Source organism: Protomyctophum bolini (assembly GCF_963924005.1).
Source record: "Protomyctophum bolini genome assembly, chromosome: 18".
Classification (NCBI taxonomy): Eukaryota; Metazoa; Chordata; class Actinopteri; order Myctophiformes; family Myctophidae; genus Protomyctophum; species Protomyctophum bolini.
In genome coordinates, this window is record NC_137879.1 from 18,352,452 (window position 1) to 18,370,073 (window position 17,622).

General features: G+C 42.7%; 1 protein-coding gene across 2 annotated transcripts; it reads right to left on the reverse strand.

Moving 5' to 3' along the window:
- Positions 1-537: 537 nt before the first annotated feature.
- Positions 538-16,451, reverse strand: csnk1e (casein kinase 1, epsilon). 2 transcript variants are annotated; one of them, XM_080788884.1, is made up of 11 exons: positions 16,247-16,451; positions 14,328-14,424; positions 12,721-12,831; positions 10,167-10,315; positions 9,241-9,469; positions 8,496-8,666; positions 6,264-6,412; positions 4,907-5,159; positions 4,216-4,355; positions 4,002-4,068; positions 538-2,939 (listed from the first exon to the last, which is right to left on the reverse strand). In XM_080788884.1, the coding sequence occupies exons 2-10, from the start codon at positions 14,401-14,403 to the stop codon at positions 4,036-4,038; spliced, it is 1,311 nt and encodes a 436-aa protein (XP_080645010.1). In that variant the 5' UTR covers positions 14,404-14,424; positions 16,247-16,451; the 3' UTR covers positions 538-2,939; positions 4,002-4,035. The 2 variants fall into 2 exon arrangements, with proteins under 2 accessions (XP_080645010.1, XP_080645009.1); XM_080788883.1 differs by having other exon boundaries at positions 538-2,942.
- Between the last annotated feature and the right edge of the window lie 1,171 nt (positions 16,452-17,622).

The following is a 17,622-nucleotide window of genomic DNA, read 5'->3' on the forward strand; positions in this document are numbered from 1 at the left end:
CGCGTCGAGGAAGCGACGCGTTGTGAGCTTGTAGGTCTGCAATTTTCGGGGTCGTCGTAAGTGTTGTAGGAGGAGGAGGACTCCAGAGGCTCGGCCAATCACCGCTAACCACCATTAAAGACCAGGAAGTAGGCGGGACTGAAAAGGTGCACCAAGCATGCGCGCAGCGCGCTGATCTATTTTTGGTAAAAATTAGTGGTATACGGTCACAGATCTCACGGACATGTATGTGTAATGTATACGAGTAGGCTATTTGAAATTGAATGCACCTTTATTATGTTTGTTTGTTTGTTTGTTTGTTTTATAATCAATCAATCAATCAATCAATCAATCACTCAATCAATGATTTGACAATACACTCGCATCCACACAATAACAAAATGATCATGATGCACACGAATCTCTAATCTAGTCCAATGTCTTGCGCACGCACACACACACACACACACACACACACACACACACACACTGAGTATACGTAAGTTGTGCATATCTTTATTGATTCATAAAATATACACAAATGTCATAGTAATAAAGTGTAAGCATGGTAAAGAAATGTACAAGTCACTACCAGTGTCCACAGACAGCCCTATCCCGTTAGGGACATCTATTCAACTGCACTAAACAGGCCTGGGTCAGTAATAGCCTACTAGTATTAGTAAAAAAAAATAAACCTTTTCTCCTCTTTTTGTTTATCTCATACATATATTATATAAACTAGGCCCTATACATTAAACTGTTTGTTTTTGTCACACCAGCATCTATAGTTAAAATTACCAATTGTTTTTCTTACTCCGTTTTGTGTAGGCCTACATGCTTCACATAAAAGGTTTCATCCCAATATGCTACATAACAATTCTGTCGATATGTTTTCAACAATATTGTCAGCATTTCAACAGTCAATATTTCTTCAATAACATACACGATTCCACCACAAATAACTAAGCATAACCATGTTATCAGCAAATGTCTTAAAACACCTCCTGGCTTTTGCAGTATCTCATCATCTGTTTTCCATGCTATTGATGATTTTGTAAGAGAAGAGAAAAAAACCCAAAGTAGTTTAGTTTGTTTTACATTACATTTTACATTGACCCAGGCCTGATGATGAATACCAATTGGCCCCCACCCACAAAGCCCTTGCCATCCTGAGGTAATGCCCAATTTATGCTCCATCGTTACACCGGTTTTTGCAGACCAAAAATAGCTGATCTACAAGCTCACAATGTGTTGCGAATGTGACATGCTGTGAGCTTGTAGATCGGCTATTTCCGGTGTACAGCGAAGTATAAATCAGGCTTAAGTAGTACATCTCCTACCACACTGACATCTTCAAACAATGTATTACATTTTGGCTTTGCACGGAAAAAGGTATTTACAGATATTACATATAAAAATAAGCAAACAAACTTAAAAAAATAAGACAGAAATAAAGTTATAAACAGTTTAAGAAACTGAATAAGACTTGTTTATCTCTGATGCATTATGACAACGTCTCCAAATCCTCCTTCTCATGCCTGAAGTAAACACATTTATTTATTTCGAGTTTGATTACAGTAAATCAAACAAACCATTCTTATGTTGTTTGAAGTCCATCAAAACAATGGTCAGCTAGTAAAGTAGTAAACAGCTTATATAGTAAACAGCTTATATAGCTTTCATGTAATTTATACCATTCCTTGTCATTGGTCATCTGTAGGGAATGTTTAACATTGATAAAATACCTGATGTGCTCAAATGATATGATAGCAATAATAATAATAACAAATAAAAACAAATTATGTATCTAAATAATTTAATTTAACCTTAATTGAAAGGCCCTTGTTATTTTGTCAGGGACATATCTAATAATGTCAAAGAAAAAGCAAAGAGAAATAATGCTGACAGCCCAATTCTGTAAACCCCCGCCCCTGCACTCTGCTCCCAACTCCATCCCTCCATCTTCTAGTAGATGGGCTATTTTCGCTGCATGACACAATGCACAATCAAGTATAAATCAGGCATGATGTCCACACATCTTCTTCCCCGTGCGCTTTCAGTCAGTCTATCGGTAAAACCAAGGGCAAACTAATGATAGTGACAACAAGACATTGACGAACAACAACAGATATTGACAAAAATGCAGCAGCCTCACCTCTCCAGCGAGAGGTTTCTTTCTCACATTCAGTCTCTCCTCCCTCAGCTCATTTCCCATTATGGTTACACTCCATCCCACCCCCTCCGTTTTGTCCACAACTCCTCTCTTTAGACCTGAACACAATGAAAGCTTCTTCTATTGTTTTCACTACCTCCTATAATCACCTCAGCGTAATATTCAGTAGTTGTTTTACATATTCATTGATAAATCAAGGACATTGTAAGCAGCGGAACTCTTGAACCATAGCAGGTGGACAGTTGAAAGTTGTATTTTTTTTTAAATATAGCAGTTGTCAAAACACGTGGATCCAGACAATAGTCACCTTAGCCATATTAACCAGTGATAGAATAACCAGTAGGTCCAGGAACAACCAGTAAGTTGTTTGCACTTTGATGTGCTTCTATCTTTTTTCAATTTTCTTTCTTCTTTTTTTGCAAGTTGAGCCTCTGAGAAGATGGGCACGTGAAGCAGGATCTAAAGTCTTATCTCCGGCACACAACATCCCTCAATTGTCTGAAAAAGCATTATCAACGAGTCACAGGCAAGCATTTCTCATTTATTCCCCCCTGGTATCCAATCCATCCTATCTCTTCATCTTTCATCTTTCCCTTGCCTCCGTCTGGTCAGTGAAATGTCCACACGGTGTGTTGTCAGGCACACGTACAATGTTCACTCCTTTTCACAACGTCTCGAGCTTTCATTGATTCATTTCCTGTTCCACCTTCTGTTGCTCCATTCGTTCATTCATGTTTCCATCCAACGATTTGAAAAGTTAGGGGGTAGTTGATACCCTGCACTGCAGCTGCTGGCAAACCCATTGGGAAGAACAGAGAGAACATTATTACTTCTCACAAAATAAAACAAAACAAAACCTTTAACGGAATATTTCACAGAATGAGGTTCATACAAATTTTTGTCATTGTTACAGCTGTCAGTGACAAAGCCAGCATAAGACATGCAAAACACACATTCTAATGGTACAGTATACTACACATTGGGTCAGTGTTTCCCAAACATAGAGTCGAGACTCATTTCTTGGTTGTGGACCTGTTTTTATGGTTCGCAAGTAAATATCCCAGGTTCTTAACCCACAATTCTTATAAAGGAAAGGGTGAGGTTACATGCACGCATCCGTCTGGGTGACGGCAGACTGCTGGGCGAGCACTGGCGCTTTGGCATGGGGGGGTCAGATCAACATATGGAATTCTGTACTGGCCATATACTGTATGGAGTGTCTTGAACAGTGTACACTGCAGTTTTGTCAGAACAGGTCAGCTCCAGATCTAAGGGTGACAGCAGGGGCAGTGTCTTGAGTGTACACGGTTTGATGAGGGCCCAGGTAGGGCTGGGCCTTAATTTTCGGGGATGCTGAGAACTCTAGTTTTCGCTGGATGCCGGGCACGGCTGCACTAATAACTTTGGGGCGGGCCCGTCTAGAGTTTGAATGGACAGGTATCAGTTAAAAGGGAGACATCGAAGAGGGAAGACGGGTGGGGAAGGATCAACATATGGAATGTCAGAACAGGTCAGCTCCATATATGGAGATCTAAGGGTTTGAGGTCAGATGTAGAGTTGCTGGCAGGCTCCATGTATTGGCCCGGGGCCCAGGCCAACCTAAGAAGTTTCAACAATGTTTGAAAAATATCTACAAGCTTGCAATGCATTGTGATGCTACGCATTTCGAGGATTTAGGATTTTTAAATGTTTTTAAAATGCCCAAAACAGGAACCATGGGTTGAAAGTGGTTAAATAAAGAAGTTAAGAAACTGGTTGCACTCAAAGAATGAGAATAGTGATCCGTAAGGTCAAAGGGTAAAGTGTTTGAGTGTCAGACATGTTGTGTGATTGTCAGACATGTCCATACCTGCCAGTGACCAGCAGGCCAGGCTGAAGGACGCTCACTTTGCCAGATGTTCAAATGGCACACTCACCTGAATAGGAGAGAGGATCAAATGCAGAAAGGAGGAGGTGATTACTACCACACCCCACCCTGAAAACGAATGAGAAAACCAGGCAATTTTGGATAAGTAAAGAAATCCCACTCGTTTGTATTTATTGAGGACGACCTGGTGTCCTACCTGTGATGCAGTGATGCGTGACTGGTCAAGTCGTGCCGTGATGTCAGAGGAGGAGACATTGGCAGGAGCCCCGCGGTGGAGCCTCATAGCAACTTTCCTCTCTCTCTCAGCACGAGACACTGCCTGAGGAGACCGATTACCTGTACACAAACAGTATACAGTACACACACACACACACACACACACACACACACACACACACACACACACACACACACACACACACACACACACACACACACACACACACACACACACACACACACACACACACACACACAATAAACAAACATTGCTTGCTATCTAGTAGATTTTGGGAGTATGGGAGGCTTTCAGATAACAACCTTTTGGTAGATTGGGGGCTGAGGGGTATATGGGTTCACTTTGTTGTTAGGTTCACTTTGTTGTTAGGTTCACTTGATCTGATCAAATTTGTAGTTCGAACTGAAAATGTATTTTCTGTTTACTAAAGAGGTTGAGAGACGAGGAGACCCTTGTTACTGAACAATCACTTTAGTCTAGTAATGATCTGTATTGGAATAAAACCTATAACCTACTTTAAATAGGTTCTGTATTTGAAGGAAGCTGGTTCTATCTCCCACTCCCACAGCTGTTAACACTTTACATTATTCAAGGAAAATGCACTAGTATCCACTAGCAGTCACCGTGTGACTGCCTGGAATGCTCTTACCTGATGGCTGGACCCCACGTGAGGACAGGTTAGGGGGCGTCGCGTCGGGTCCATTCCGAACACGGTTGGCCGCCGAAGGGTTTGGAGCGGGGGGCAAGGCACGGCCACCACCACCTCCTCCGACTCCGACTCCGACTCCGACTCCTACTCCACCTCCTCCTCCACCCCCCCTTTGTACTCCACCTGCTCTCTCCTCCCCCTCTTTCACCTCCCTTCTCTCTCTCTCTCCTTCCTCTGTTGTCCTACTGGCCCCCTGAAACAAGAAGAACCACATAATGTTTTGCAGTGGTTTGGTTAATAGTAGTATACAATTATTCAAATTATTCCATTATAAGGTAACATTGATCAACGAATCAATGCAAAATGTATTTTTCATAATGGACTAAATCAATTGGCCTGATAAATCATCATCCTACTATAAATGCGCCACGTCTCTGTCTGTCTGCGTGCATGTGTGTGCACATAACTCGAGAACCGTTTGACCCACCGACTTCACATTCGACACACGCGTTCCACACCGCCACAGGGAGTGCAGTGCCAGGTATCGGACCCATGGTTCTCCAGAACCACCACAAAAGGCTCTGGTCAGGCTCTGCCAGTGGGCCTAATGAGGCCAACTCCTTTCACCTGTGCAATTTTCAGCCTCTGCCTCAGCCAATCGAGGCTCAACCAATCAGGCTCTGCCAGTGGGCCGAATTGATTGCCAAGTACACTTTTCAGTTTGCAGTCTTCACACACAGGCACATACACAGATCTCCATGTGGGACACCGGCTGACAGTTAAAACAGGTGCTATGGCAAAGTATATCATTAGGTTCCCAAGTTGCATCGTTCCCAAGTAGGCCGGTGGCCGACTGCGACGGGCACGTACAGGTCTAGTAAGTTAATAATGGAGATGATTGAAGATACGATTACGAATAGCTAACGCTATCTGGTATTCAGTAGCTGGCATTACATACAACTATCTCACATCCAGTCTTTCTGCTCCATTGAGACAGAGATCTGTCTCTCCCTCTCTCTCTCACCCTCTCTCCCTCCTTGTGAGCTCTGACACAGGCTTATCAGTGATTCATAAGTGTAGTAGAATAATCCATTCTGACTAATACATGTGAGACCATGCACTATGTGCATATATTGATTCAGCTATATGGATAAATGCATTTATAATTTATATTAATACGTTTCCAGTTGTTAAATTGTACAGTTGCTCAGTATCCCATTAATGCACACTGTTTACAGTATACATAGGGTTGAATGATTTCTTCACCAGTCGTTCTGAGGCACACATGCTTGTAATATTCTTACAAAGCAATAAGCATGCGTTGCGTTGCCAAATAGAGGACACGGGAGGAACTTACAAACTTGAGCATGTTCCAGTCAAAGACATAGTCATAGGAGAATCCCTGACGATGGAACAGGTTCCTGAACAGCTGTCTCAGGTAGGAGTAGTCCGGCTTGTCGTCAAACCTCAGGGATCGGCAGAAGTTCAGGTAGGTGGAGAATTCAGCTGAGAGACACATATAAGAGAGACATTCTGAATTTGGCATTCCAGGCCTATATGGACTCCTGTACCACTAATAATAGGGTCCGGGTTTAGTTTTCGGGTTATGTTTTTAAAAGAAAAAAAGAAGAAAAAAACATTTGAACAAGGCACATATTTGCCAGTTCAGTTGTGAGGACTGAACTAGGTACTAAGCTTTACAATGTAAACTACATGTTTAAGTGTAAAACACTGACAGAGAATGGATGCTATTTGACAGCACGGCTGCACACTCACACAGTTACACAGCCTCACACCTAAGGCTATATAATGTTCAGACTCGCAGACCAAATCAGATTTGTTTTGCCTATCCAGATTGTAATCAGATTGGTTTTAAGTCTGAACAGAAAAAAACATATTTTTGTTAATCAAATTTGAACCACAATCCTCGTGGTTTAATCGCAATCTCTGTCTAAACACTAGATTGTCCAACCCAGTGGTGCCTGGAAAGTTGTTGACTAAAACTATGATTTTTTTGTTTAGTTTTTTCATGGAGGAAGACAGAATAAAAACAAAATAAAATCTATGATGACCAAAACTAAGACTAAATGTTCAGACAATTTCGTCAACAAATAAAAACTCGACTAAAAGGTTAGAGAGGGACTACTGGAGAGGAGATCCAGTAGAACTAAAGTCATTTTATGCTTGGGTGCATGCTCAAAATAGCAGATCTAGCTGCTAATACTTTTTAGTCGACAACTGTAGATTTAGTCGACTAAAATTTTATGATATTTAGTTGACTAAAACTAGACACTAAAACATTCTAGATTACTAAAATATGACAAACTATGAGAATTATTCAAAAGACTAGGGGCTATATCTTGTGCCACCCCTTAACCCTTATCCCTAAACTATTTGTCATATTTTACTATTTAAAAAAACCTTTTAAAATAGTTCAAATAGCCGATCTACAAGCTCACAATGTCTCGATGTAGATCAGCTAGTTGAACTAAATGTTTTTCAAAATAGTAAAAAATGGCAAATACGTTTAGGGATAAGGGTGGCGCAAGATGGAGCCCTATGACTAAAACCAAATGATGAGCCAAAAATAGCAGATATACAGGCTAACAACGGAGCTTGTAGATCTGCTATTTTCAGTGAACGAAACCATCATACAACAGAGCATACTTGTGTATGTTGTTGTGTCGTTTACCACAGCAACAAATGCAGATAGGTCGATGATGTCTGGTTACAAAACTCTGATCTGATCTAAGTCAGTCCTAATAGAGCACCGAAGTCCTGACGTCACTGTCAGTAGAGGTCATCAGGCCCCAGGTTCATGTACTTTTTATTTGCATTGAAATCTCCATAGGGGGATTTTAGATCGCCTCATATAAGAACTGTGTTTAAAAAATAAACCGATCACCCTGGCCTTTTCACTCATATGGATATGAAGCATCGACTGAAGGTGGAAATTTACAAATATACCCAAAGAGTAACAAAATAAGTGTTAGAAATGAGTCAAACAACCCAGAGACTACATTTCCGGGTAGGCGGGTGGCTGCATCTGCCTGTCGCACAACAGAAACTGAATGTTAATTACGTTTATTTTTATTTTATTGATATTTAATGTTTCGTGGTTAGTACGAGTCGAGTCACCACCAGCCTAGCTTACGTCAACGAGGAATCTCAGGAACGCAATGTGTTGACAGCTGGGCATGACGTATATTAGCAGCGACATTGCCTTCATGTAGTTTCAAGGCTTTTGCGGCCACATTAATTCCATGTTCTCCAGAAACTGGCTGTATCAAATATGAATAGACATCATTAACAACGCACAGCCACCCCCCTGGCAGAAAGGCTGGGGTGGTCGGTTTATTTTTCAAACACAGTTCTTATATGAAGCGACCTAAAATCGCCCTATGGAGATTTCACTGCAAATAAATAAATACATGAACCTGTGTATTGGCGCCCTCTACTGAAAGTGATGTCAGACTTCGGTGCTCTATGCAGTCTGAACAGAGCCAAAGAGCTGCCCAACACTACCTTCTACCTAAAATATAAAATATCAGAAGGGTCATAGGGCAAAGTACATCCTAGATTGACTCACAGGGGTACCCCTTGCAGAGCACCTCGATGGGGGTGGACATTTTCTTCTCACTGATGCGTTCATACTTCTGCCTCTTGGTGGCAGCCTTGAGGCCCTGCCAGGGCAGAGAGCCCAGATTGAAGTACATGAGGACGTAACCCAGGGACTCCAGGTCATCACGCCTAGACTGTTCTGTGGGGGGATAAGATGGGCAACTGTTAGCACACAACTCAAAGCTAATTCAACTTAGCTTTTCTTGGAGATAGGAGAGTCAATACTGTCCTGCTGCAGCAATTCTGAGAAGGCAGCCCTAATCAATACACACACACACACACACACACACACACACACACACACACACACACACACACACACACACACACACACACACACACACACACACACACACACACACACACACACACACAGGGCAGGCTTATCACCAGAGGCATTTATTTTATTCGCCCCTTGGAAATGCAGGCTCCACACAGAGATTCCTGACGAATATCTACGCAGTGATATTAGTCTGGCCATGCCAGGCTACGTGGTACGTGCACATGCATGTTACTCTTGTAAACCTGTGATGGGACAATAAAGCTGATTGTGATTCTGTCCCTGTGTGGTCAGGAGGTGCACGCACATCCCAGTCAAGTCTGAACACCGTTTAAAAGCTCCCCAAAAACGTTATTTACCAGAGCGGAAAAATCAGACAACATTTCGGCCTCTGTGGCCTTCGTCAGGTATATGTGATTCTGTCCCTACCTACCTATGCCCAGGTGTGTGTTGATGGAGGCGTATCGGGCGGTGCCTGTGAGGTTCTTGTTTTCACGGTAGGGGATGTGCTGGTGTGTGCGGGCGTCACGGTACTTCTTGGCCAGGCCAAAGTCAATGATGTATACGAGGTTCCCCTTTTTGCCCAAGCCCATCAGGAAGTTGTCTGGCTTTACGTCTCTGTGGATGAAGTTCTTCGAGTGGATGTACTCAATACGGCTAATCTGCAAGAGGGAGAAAGAGACATGGAGAGGGATTAGATGAGGAAAAATTAGGAGGAGAGGAGTAGAGGAGAGGAGAGGAGAGGAGACAAGACAGGACAGCAGAATAGTACACAAGGATTACAGAGACACAAAAAAGCTTGGCAACCTTGTGTCCAGCTATTTGATAGGCCATTTGATTTGAATGAACTCGCCCTGTAAAATATGAAATGTCTGCAGATCACTCATTGAGGGATAATGGAGATGCAAACGTTTGGTGTTGAGTTTGCCAGGAAAGCAGAATGAGGAAATGGGATACAGGCACATTGCTGGCTGTTTGCAGCAGGAGTGATTGTTGTGCATGCATGCGTGTTTTAACAATGGGGAGTCAGTATGTCAGTCAGTTAATCACATTGACTAGCCCCCCCCCCCACACACACACACTCCAACCTCTGACAAAAAAAGGTTCTATATAGAAATGTAAGGCAGCAGGTTCCCTTCATTAACAGCGATCATTATTATACATTATTATACGGTACTAAAATCCTGTCTATCGTACATACAGCAGGCCCTTTTCAAGGAAGCCTTTAGGTGATTGTTTTCTTGTGGGGGGGGGGGCGGTATCTAAAGCTCTATTCTATTGGGATCTTCACAGAATCTGTTGATTGACCTTTGGTTTTTGGAGTTGTGTGAGTTGTAAAGATCAGACAGTCAGTCTTACCATCTGGTCCGCTAGAAGCAGGACAGTCTTAAGGCTGAATTTGCGGGAACAGAAGTTGAACAAGTCCTCCAGACTGGGTCCCAACAGCTCCATCACCATCACATTGTAGTCTCCCTCTGCTCCACACCACTTTATAGATGGGATGCCCACTGCAGAGGAAGACACAAAACAAACAGACAAAAAGGGACAGGGAGTGAGAAAGAGAATTTGCATGCATGCATGCGTGCGTGTGTGTGTGCGTGCGTTCGTGTGCGTGTTCACTTTGTGCCATAGGGACTGACACCACCTCAGGGTCACCAACAACGTTGGTGACCAGGTACATTAGACTCAGTACAGGTTTCTTCTGAACGTATTGGAACCACACTCTCAACAAAGTCACCAGGTTGAGGAGCCAGACCAAGCTGTAATTCACTCAAACAAATGGCCTTCGTGTAGTCCTCCCTAAGCCGCACTAATTCAAGTTTAACATTCTCTCTGATTCTCTCGAGATTACTACGCATCCTTTCGAGCTCTAACTCCTTCAGCCGAAGGAGATTCTCCATAGACAGTTCAACCACATACTTTGATGATTCAGGACTAGAAGGACCAGGAAGCACCCCCTTATCACTCAAGCCCACCCACAACACCTTGAGAACTCGCTTTCTCTCTTGTGCACTCACAGATATGTCATAGTGATCTGCAAATAAACACAAATGCACTTTGGCACAGTGATGAAAAACCTCTAATGTAGGGTCTCTCACAAAACCATCAAGTTTGAACTCCATGATTGTTCACCTACGGAAAAGAATATCAGCCTGTCACGTCCTATCCTAGGACGTACCACGCCTGGACCGCCATCCCTACCTTTGCCCCTCTGTTGCCTCCCTTCCCCTGGCTGATTGTGAGACTGTGTCCACCTGCGCTTCTAAGCTGAAGAGACTTTGGTTAATGAGCATGGAGGTATATTAGGGACTCTGTGTTATTGGTTAGGTTGCTCGATTATAACAGTGTTTCCCAAGAGTGGGACTTTATGTTATATATGCCCCGGGAGGGTTTTCTGAGTTATAATAAAAGTGCTTGAGTGCAAGTCGTTGTTGTCTAGATTATTCTGCATACGGGTCCAAATACTGAGGTGTTCCTGACACAGCCTTCCCAATAAAAACAGACTACCTGCACAGACCAAATTAAAGGTCGAACAAAACAAAAGGTTACTGAAACATAAGATAACTAGGTTACCCCAACACGAAAACAGTACACCTTAGACTACAGTAGGCACAGTAGGCAAAAACGAATGGGATGTCACTCAACAGGTCACTGCATACATTCAAAGGGTTACAAAACCACACAAAACAGTACCTGACAAAATACCTCTCAAACTAGAGACTCTTACTGCCACTAGAGCTCTGCTAGTTTGCAGTTTTAAGCCCAAATGCTTACACTATACACACTACACAAACATAAGAATATTTTGCAAAAGCCCCCAATTTACAACATGGGGCATAAATTATGATATGCACACATAAGGCACATCCATTTGTGAACTGGTCAATGGGTTAACACTGTCAATGAAGCACTTCATTCCCACTGTTACCAAACTGTCTCTGATGAAATGTTCGTCCCGTCTATATGAAGAAAACTGCTTGTACATGTGATCAGTAGGGATGTGTGGGAAAAGAGAGCAACTTCAATAACCATGTGTAGCTGATGCGGGTCAGGGTTTGCATCAATAACATTATCTTTCCTGACTGGTTCTACGCTATACCACAGTTAATTCCACTCTCGTATTGTGATTGGCTGAGAAGCATTGTAATGAGTGCCAATATCTCCTGATAACACACCACTCAAGACCACATCTAAGATTATCACTCGCCTTATTTATGTTTTAACGGCTTTGTCGAAACATGTCGAGTACGACACTCGACATGTATGTTGTGATAATGTGTGGCAATAATGAACACATCTCTCTGACATGTACTCCTCTCTCTTACTTCCTATACCGTACCTTCTGTTCTCACCCACATTTCTTTGAATTTGATAAATATGCCTTCATTCTCCCAATACCATTCTTCCATATTATGGCTTTTGCTCACTTTCTGTTCCATTGCAACAGTGTACGCCTAGTTCAGACCACATCAGACTTCTTATTGGTTGCCGCTTTGTCTCTCCACAACCCCCCCCCGCACCCCCAGTTCCTTGACAGTCATAGACAGTGCTTGGAACCATTTCCATTTTATCCATATACTGTAACAGCATACCGATCATGGTGTGAGTTCGCCGTGAGTGTAAACAGGGGGTGAAGTGGGAAATTCCGCACAGCTGCCATAAACTGGCGATAAAATCCCTTTTGACTTCTTTGTCGAAATCATGAAAGAGTCAAGTAAAAATGTGTAATGATGAGTGTATAGGTGTACAGTGTGTACACAGTACAAATCATCAGTGTTAATTTATCCAATTGTAACTCAGAGAGTATATAAATTCACCAGTCCATATGGTTAAATGAACAATTAGGATTAGATAGTGGATCTGTACTACACCTGCATGTACAGGTATGAATGTAGATCGCCACCCCTCTCACCTCCACCCTGCATCATCTTGTAGAACTTGCTCTCGATGTGGAGCTGCGGGTGTTTAGTCTTCACACATTCCAGTTTGATTGCCACTTCCTCTCCTGTAGCAATATTAGCACCTGAAGCCGCAAGAGAAAGATATACATCAGGATTGCTTCTTACTTATAGATAGACGCATTCATTTCCAGACAACGTCAAACTGATAAGAACCAGTATACACGCGCAGGCCAGGGCCAAAAGAAACCGACCGCTCCTTAGATGCAATGTAAAAGTTGTCACTGTGCTCATGTGTAAAAATGCATCAAATCAAACTTTCAGAAGCGGTTTTTCTCCCAGTGTGGAAGAAGAAGGTTTAGGATGGATTTTACTGTAATCTCTTGCTCTTGAAATATATACCTTGGTTTATGTTTTGTGTAACAAATGATTATAGCCATTCTCAAAACACCACCTCCAGTCGCCCAGGGAGCACTCCCTACGATCACGGCACCAAAGCCTGCTGAATCACGCAGCTGTATCCCCTCAAACCTAATTTATGCTCCACCGTGCGAAGGTGTTATGTGCAGAGAATGGCCCAGAACAGCATACCTCCAAGGCTCACAAGAGGAGATTGAATGAACAGAAACCAGTGCACCCCAAAACAACAGGGTTGGGAATTGATTGTTTGGGGAATCTGTTGGGAATTGAAACAATGTCAATATTTATATATTTATAATCAAAAAATATCTGTCTATGTACACAGTGTGAGACGTGGGGCATCACAAAGGATCCAGAGTGTGTGTGTGTGTGTGTGTGTGTGTGTGTGTGTGCGCGCGTGCGTGCGTGCGTGCGTGCGTGCGTGGGAGAGAGAGACAGAGAGAGACTGCGATATATTGTTCTGAATACAGACATTTAATTTGGTCCAATGTTTAATGATTTCAGGATACACATCAGAATTCAATTCTTTGTTGTTTTTAAAAAGAAAGTGTGCAGTTGACTCCCCTCTTTATACTACAAAATCCTGGGTGTCGATTACACTTTTGGAGTTGAATCGACCGACATTCAAGCTTAATTTATATAGTCCATCGCAGGAACGCTTGCCGAAAATAACTGTTCTTTTCAGCAGGGGACAAAGTTGTACTACGGAATCTAAATGAGGCCTCAGGGTTTTGCGGTGCAGGAACATTGACAGGGAGACAGCATAGAGGATGCACTAGAGCAGGGGATTTCAACCAGTGGTCCTTGAGGGGGTCCCCAGCTATATGATGGAGAGTTGGTAACAACTCTTGAGAGCATAAAATGAAATTTTACACTCTCAATAGTTAAATTATAGTTACAAATCTGCATTACTTAATTTACAAGAAGTCTACATACAATTAGAGAATGTAGATGTCATTTTGATCTATGTTTGCCTATTATCTCTCCTATGGTACCAACATCAATATAGCATGGAACTGTGGACAAAATCTTATCCAATGATAACAAAATATTCTAAGTTTTGGGTCTGAGTCTAGGCTAAATCTCATCAAATGGTGGTCCGTGGGTCAAATGCCAAATAAATAATGGACCTTGATATGAAAAGGGTCGAAAACCACTGCTCTACACCATTGGCAAGCAGTGAAACAGACCTAAGACTCACCAAGGTAAATATCTCCAAAGGATCCACTTCCTATCTTCCTCCCGAGGCGGTACTTGTTTCCCACCCTCAGCTCCATGGTTGTGGCTGTTTCAACTCACTGAAGGGGAAAACAAACAAACACACACACACACACACACGCACACGCACACACACACACACACACACACACACACACACACACACACACACACACACACACACACACACACACACACACACACACACACACACACACACACACGCACACACAAGCTGTCATCAATCACAGAAACAATCAATAGGGAAGAGAAGGACACTGCTGCAGTGCTGTCCTTTTCGAACCCAATACTCCAAAACCCTGAAAGCAGACATCTGATCTGAGAAGGGACAACAAAACACAAACTGAAATGGATGCTTTAATTTAAATACATCACATGGCATAGGATAGGGCACTCACATGGCATTATAAAGTAAAGACACTTTAGTCACTACAAACTTAGTGACTAACAGCTAGTTAGTTTACCTAACTAGCTAAGAGTTCAACTAACAGTCAGGTTTCTGCTGTATAGTCCATGAGTGCTGAGGGGAGATAAAGGCTCTTTATTTCCCATAGTGAGTCAATTCACCACAAGGCTGCCTTCAAGAAGGATATGGTGTACCAGCATACAATAAGGTCAGACTAAAGGGTCTTTTGTCCACCAGTCGACTTTGAGGCTTAATCAAGTTGTAGTAGCCACAGGGTAATCTAGGCGGTGGATATTGCTCTTGTCTTCTTGTCTTTATGTATGTAAATTGTCTTGTTCTTTGTGTTATATCAAATGTGTGTACATGTGTTCTGCATACTTGGCTGCTGGGTCGCAAGACAAATTTCAGTGTGAACTGACAATAAAGTACTATATCATATCACTAATATCATATAATTTAACTTTCCAACATTCTCACACCAAAGATTTGTCGAATTGTTGTCACACCTCCAGAAGTCTCAAAAGTAACTCATAATATCCCAGAGGGAAATAACAGGCTAATAAAGTGTTACAGGGAAAGGGTGACTGCAGGATAAAGGCACAGTGTGGATGCAGGATATGATTTATTTAGGTCTGCAAAGGGGGTTGGTTCAGAATTTCACGCACTGCTTCAATAACCCACTTCAAAAGATCCTAGACCTAGAGCCTTGCACTAATAATAATCCCAGGCTTCTGTCCCGTCACGCAATTTGACCAAATCCTCCTTCCGGACAATGGTTGTAGTTACTGCTATGCTATCCATAGATACTGCTATCCATATTTAAAAAATCGTAAATGGTTGATGCTTTTGGTCTTGAAGTTGAGGAGGTAATGCTTACAGTAGGCCTATATGTTTATCTGATATTACCATACACTTATAACAAGAACATTGTCCCCATCACGGACAGTAAATGTCCTGCACCCTAGAGATCATGTGACATAAAAGCCAAACATTACAGGACCAAACGGGGCCCATCACCATCATAGGTTTTCTCTGGATCTATAGAGCTGGTGACTGCTGGACACCAGTGGACAGTAATCTGTCTACTGTTACAAAACGGACTCCCACTATTGTCAGGGCTGCAAAAAGCAATGACAGGCAAGCCAAAGCCATCATATTCCCAAAGATCAGATTAACAACTACAATCGCTACATTTGCAATATGGACTGCTGCTGAAAGGCGAGAAGTAGGCTACTGTAAAGGAAAAGTGCGGCATCAACCACATTATGTGCCAGCCTTCGCTTGTAAATATTCGTTAATATTTCCATAACCGCACCCTCTATATGGAACGGTACCTGTCATTATGCAAACCACCCTTTTCATTCCTCGACCCTGACTCTAGTCTTTAATAAGCGAGCGTGTGTGTCCGCCTACAGACCACCCACTACCCCCGTCAGTCCCAGGGGGGACCAGTAGCATCCCCGTCTCCACCTCACCAGGGTATGTCAGGCTCCTCGGGGGCCGCTGGCCTCGGTGCTGCTGCTGCTGCTGCTGGAAGAAGAGCTCACACAGGACCATGGACAGCGACCGACGCACGCGGCTTTTGACGGCTCATGCCTTGGTGTGTCTTCTTACACCCAGATACAACCTGGAAACCGACTCGGGAATGATCCGCTTTCCAAACGACACAATTTTAGGAAGAAAAACTGTGACATCCAGTCCGTTCTGGTCTATATTCTGTGTCCCTCTCTCTCTCTCTCTCTCTCTCTCTCTCACACACACACACACACACACACACACACACACTCCCCCCCTCCTCCGTTTACACCATTGACAATATCAATGATGTCATCCGCAGACTCCCACAGATGCCCGGATCACCTTAGCTAGCATCATCTAGATCCCATACTCTCCGAGTGAACAGTCGTGTTGTGGTTGGCTAGCTGGTTGCATAGCAACCGATGACAATTTAATAATTTGATTCTTTGAATGACTGATAAATAGCCTAAATAAGTTGAGGAAGCAGATTATCACTTATCAGAAAATCTAAGTAATATAAAAAGATAGTTTATATATCTTAGAAACGTAAGAGGAGAAATATAACTGTTAGCTATTTACGCGTGTTCATGACCGTGCGTGCGTGTGTACTGACCACCAACAACCCAATCACAGCGCGACAAACCGTCCCTCCGGATGATGGGATCAAGAGACAGTAGATTTTAACCTTAAAGGCACCGTGCGTCGTATGAATGACGTACGACAGTACAGTGTAGCTGTAGCACATGCAGTCTTTTCCCCCCGGCGTGATGGTGTTGTGTCTACCCATTTCACCGTTCAGTAACGTCCTTATGTCATCATAGGTTACTACTTTCATCACTGACATCTGCCCTCACACGGTCCAAAGGACATAAACACCACATACACACTGATGCATTACATAAGAGCGAATAAATCCAGGGCAGGCCATTAGTGATTTAGTGTTGGAGTTGATATTTAAACTGTTGTGTTCTTTATTTCGAACATGTCTCAGATAAAAGCAGACTAAAATGTATATAAATATGCATGTGGAGGGTTGCAAATTTAAATTCCTGGACCAATTAAGAAATATCAGATAGGGGTAAAGTGAATAAGACACTTTCCATTCACTTCAACTGTTGACAATGACATGCCTTTGAGCAAGGTATTTGACCCTTGCTGGAGTACGTGGCACGTGGCAGCTCTGAGATGTGAAAAGCATCATGTGTTACTGAGAGTGAAGCGGTCACTAAAGAATTTACATACTGTAACAAAATACAGAGTATATGTCTAACATTGCCTTCTGTTGAAAGCCTCCCTGAAATACGCCACAAGATAAACTGTATTTAAAATTAAC